Here is a 4355-nt window from a genome sequence, read left to right on the forward strand (position 1 = left end):
ATGAGGGTCGACCCAAGTTTGACCCATACTCTAATACCTATAACCCTGGTTGGAGACATAACCCTAAGTTTTCGTGGTCTAAAGGTTCCCATCAACCTCAAGTCCAAGAACCGAGCCCAGTTGAACAAAAGGTGTCGTCTCTAGAGGAAATTCTTAGACTCTTTATTGAAGGTCGCACCCGAAATAATGCCGAGACTACCCAAAATTTTAAACTTTTAGGACAGAGGTTCGATGAAGTTCAACATAACCAACAAAACAGTGACCGAGCTATTGCCAATATAGAAACTCAGGCAAGTCAACGGTCAAATAGGTTAAATGATAGGCAAAACGGGAAATTTCCTAGCCAAACGACTCCAAATCCGAAAGGGGTTAACCATGTTAATGGGTCGGGTAGTGCTAAACACAATGAACATGTCAAAGCAGTTATCACTCTAAGGAGTGGTAAAACTCTAGAAAACTCGGTAGAACCACCTAAAGATAGTAGTTCATCTGAAAAGGACACTGAAGTTGACCAAAATGGGCATGATAGTTCTAAGAGTCCAAGTGAGGAAGATATCTCTGAGAGAGTGTACACACCACCCGCACCATTTCCTCAGAGACTCGCTAAGAAAAATCCTAATACATAAGCAGAAATCCTAGACATCTTTAAGCAAGTTAAGATAAACCTGCCCTTATTAGATGTAATTAAACATGTACCGACTATGGCCAAGTTCCTAAAAGAGATGTGCATTGTCAAGAGAGAAGCGAGTGTCTATAAAAAGGCGTTTTTAACCCAACAAGTTAGTTCCATAATCTCACAAAAGTGCCCAGTCAAATTTAAAGATCCTGGTTGTCCTACTGTCACATGTGTCATAGGTAAACAAACGATAGACAATGCTCTATTAGATCTTGGGGCTAGTGTGAATCTTTTACCTTTCTCGGTATATGAAAAACTTGGACTAGGGGAGATGAAACCAACTAGGATAACACTGCAGTTAGCCGATAGGTCAGTCAAAATCCCACGTGGAATTATTGAGGACATTTTGGTTCGGTAGAAAACTTTATCTATCCAGTTGACTTTGTGATTTTAGACACTCAACTTGTCTCTAGTCAAGATATCAATATCTCAATCATCCTAGGTCGTCCGTTTCTAGCCACTGCAAATGCAGTTATACATTGTCAAACTGGCCTAGTAGAATTTTCCTTTGGGAATCAGAAAATCTTAGTGAACGTTTTTAAGGAGTTACAATCCCCACCAGACCCTGAACACCATGAGTCTATATGCATGATTGATTCTCTAGTTGAGAACACTTTTACCACTAATAGTGTTAGCGATCCTTTAGAGGCCTGCTTATCACACTTTGGAGACTACTATGATGAGGATAAACATTTTGAAGAGGTTAATGCATTATTAGATTCCGCAGCAGTAATGAATTGTAAAAAATGGCAACTTAAACCAGAACCTCTTCCACCGACCATATATAAACCCCTTCCATCATCAGTTAAGGCACCCACCCTTGAATTAAAGTCGCTACTAGATACACTGAAATATGTATTTCTTGGTAATGAAAATACTCTTCCTGTCATAATTGCCTCTGACTTAGAGCCCGATCAAGAAAGTATACTAGTTAGTGTTCTCAGTGAGCACAAGACTGCAATAGGGTGGACTATAGCAGATTTGAAATAAATTAGTCCTGTTGATTGTATGCACCACATCTACCTAGAAGAAGGTGCCAAAACCTCAAGAGAAATGCAGAGACGTCTGAGTCCTAATATGAAAGAAGTTGTCCGCACAGAGGTGCTCAAATTGCTAGATGCGGATATGATAGTAAATGGCTCAGTCTTGTACAGGTTGTCCCAAAGAAGTCTGGGATTACAGTAGTTGCGAATGAGAACAATGAATTGATACCTACCAGTGTTACTACCGGGTAAAGAGTTTGTATAGACTACCGTAAGCTGAATTCAGCAACTAGGAAAGACCACTTTCCTTTACCATTCATCAACCAGATGTTAGAACGATTAGCTGGCCACAACCATTATTGTTTCCTAGATGGATACTTTGGTTATAACCAAATCCCTATAACACCGGAGGACCAAGATAAAAAAACCTTCACATGTCCATTTGGTACTTTTGCTTACATGCGTATGCCTTTTGGGTTGTGTAATGCACCTGCAACATTCCAACGTTGCATTCTAAGTATCTTTTCGGACATGGTTGAACGATTTCTCGAGGTATTTATGGACGATTTTTCGGTTTTTGGATCCTCTTTCGATGAATGCTTGCACCACCTTACACTAGTTCTAGAACGCTGTAAAGAAAATAACTTAGTCCTTAATTGAGAAAAGTGTCATTTTATGGTTATATTTGGAATAGTGTTAGGACATGTAGTGTCCTCTAAGGGAATAGAAGTTGATAAAGCCAAGGTTGAACTGATTTCAAAATTAAGACCACCTAAGAATGTAACATATGTTAGATCTTTCCTTGGCCATGATGTATTTTATCGTCGTTTCATCAAAGACTTTAGCAAGATTGCCTTACCTTTGTCGAACTTACTTGCTAAAGATACTGCCTTTTTATTTGATGAAGCCTGTGTTGCAGCTTTTGAGAAACTAAAATCATTGTTGACTTCTACCCCTATCATCCAACCACCCGACTGGAACCTCCCATTTGATCTCATGTGTGATGCGTCCGATTATGCAGTTGGTACTATCCTTGGCCAACGACGTGATAAAGAACCTAGTGTGATTTATTATGCTAGTAGGACCCTAAACGATGCGCAGCTGAACTACACAACCACTGAAAAAGAAATGTTAGCCATCGTTTTTTCTTTGGAGAAATTTAGATCATATATCATAGGGTCTAAGGTCATAGTCTATTCTTATCATGTCGCTCTTAAATATATCCTTTCAAAGAAGGACTCCAAACCTCGGCTGATTAAATGAGTATTTTTGTTCCAAGAATTTACTCTAGATATTCATGATAAGAAAGGGTCTGAAAATGTAGTAGCTGAACATTTATCCTGTATCCTTGATGAGACTAGATATGATGAGAAACCGATCCTTGACACGTTCCCTGATGAACAATTATTTTCTATCTATTTGTTACCCTGGTTTGCAGACATTATCAATTATTTGGTAACTGGTAAAATGCCCGACCATTGGTCTAAATATGATAGAGCTGAATTCCTGTCTGAGGTTAAGTATTTTTTCTGGGATGATCCGTACTTATTCAAATATTTCCCTGATCAGATCATCCGTCGTTGTATTTCTGACAACGAAATCTCCAGTGTTTTGACATTTTGTCATTCTGGAGCTTGTGGGGGTCACTTTAGTTCTAAGAAAACAGCTGCGAAGGTTTTTCAATCTGGTCTTTATTGGCTAACACTGTTTAAGGACTCCCACATATTTTGTCAAAGTTGTGATAGATGTCAAAGGTTAGGGAAGTTGACCCGACGTAATATGATGCCACTTAATCCTATACTAATAATAGAAATATTTGATGTGTGGGGTATAGATTTTATTGGTCCTTTTGTCAACTCTTATAGCAAATTTTACATCTTATTAGTTGTTGACTACGTGTCTAAGTGTGTTGAAGCAATCGCTACCAAGACAAATGATCGCCACGTTGTCATCAAATTTGTTAGAGACAATATTTTCTATCGATTTGGTATGCCTAGAGCAATCATTAGTGATGGAGGTTCCCATTTTTGTAATCGGTCTTTTGAGATGCTCATGAAGAAATACTCCATTACCCATAAGGTTTCTACACATTACCACCCTCAAACTTGTGGCCAAGTTGAAGTGTCTAATAGGCAAATTAAACATATTTTAGAAAAGACTGTAAACCCTACACGAAAGGATTGGTCTTTACGCTTAATGTCAGCATTGTGGGCTTACCGAACCGCTTTTAAGACTCCACTTGGGATGTCTCCGTATAGACTTGTCTTCGGTAAAGCCTGCCACTTGCCTGTAGAATTAGAACACTCAGCTTATTGGGCCATTAAACGGCTAAACTTTGACCTACCTACCACTGGTGATAACCGTAGACTGCAACTCAATGAGTTAGAAGAAATTCGTAATGATTCTTACCAGAGTACGAAAATTTACAAGGAGAAAACAAAAATATTTCATGATAAATCTATTATTCGAAAGACATTTGAACCAGGTCAGAAAGTTCTCATTTAAAATTCTCGTGTACATCTTTTTCCTGGTAAATTGAGGTCTCGGTGGTCCGTACCATATTTTGTCAAAATTGTTTTTCATCATGGTGCAGTTGAAGTTGAAAATCCTAAGAACGGAGAAACTTTCAAGGTTAACGGTCAACGCTTGAAACCATTCTTTGAGTTACCCAGTCATGTAATAGAAGAATCAGAGTT

At 38.6% G+C, this 4355-nt stretch overlaps 1 protein-coding gene across 1 annotated transcript; it reads left to right on the forward strand.

Moving 5' to 3' along the window:
- Positions 1-701: 701 nt before the first annotated feature.
- Positions 702-1666, forward strand: LOC113324681. The gene is made up of 2 exons (XM_026572979.1): positions 702-985; positions 1090-1666. Exons 1-2 carry the CDS (start codon positions 702-704, stop codon positions 1664-1666), a joined length of 861 nt encoding a protein of 286 aa, XP_026428764.1.
- The last annotated feature ends 2689 nt before the right edge of the window (positions 1667-4355 follow it).

This window comes from Papaver somniferum, chromosome 11, assembly GCF_003573695.1.
Source record: "Papaver somniferum cultivar HN1 chromosome 11, ASM357369v1, whole genome shotgun sequence".
NCBI classification, from domain to species: Eukaryota; Viridiplantae; Streptophyta; class Magnoliopsida; order Ranunculales; family Papaveraceae; genus Papaver; species Papaver somniferum.

What these genes read in the sequence shown, in the direction of transcription:
- LOC113324681 (XM_026572979.1), top strand. Translation starts at nt 702, where the DNA reads ATGGCCAAGTTCCTAAAAGAGATGTGCATTGTCAAGAGAGAAGCGAGT. An exon ending in ACACTGCAGTTAGCCGATAG is followed by an intron (nt 986 to 1,089) that starts GTCAGTCAAAAT and finishes ACTTGTCTCTAG; the next exon opens with TCAAGATATCAATATCTCAA.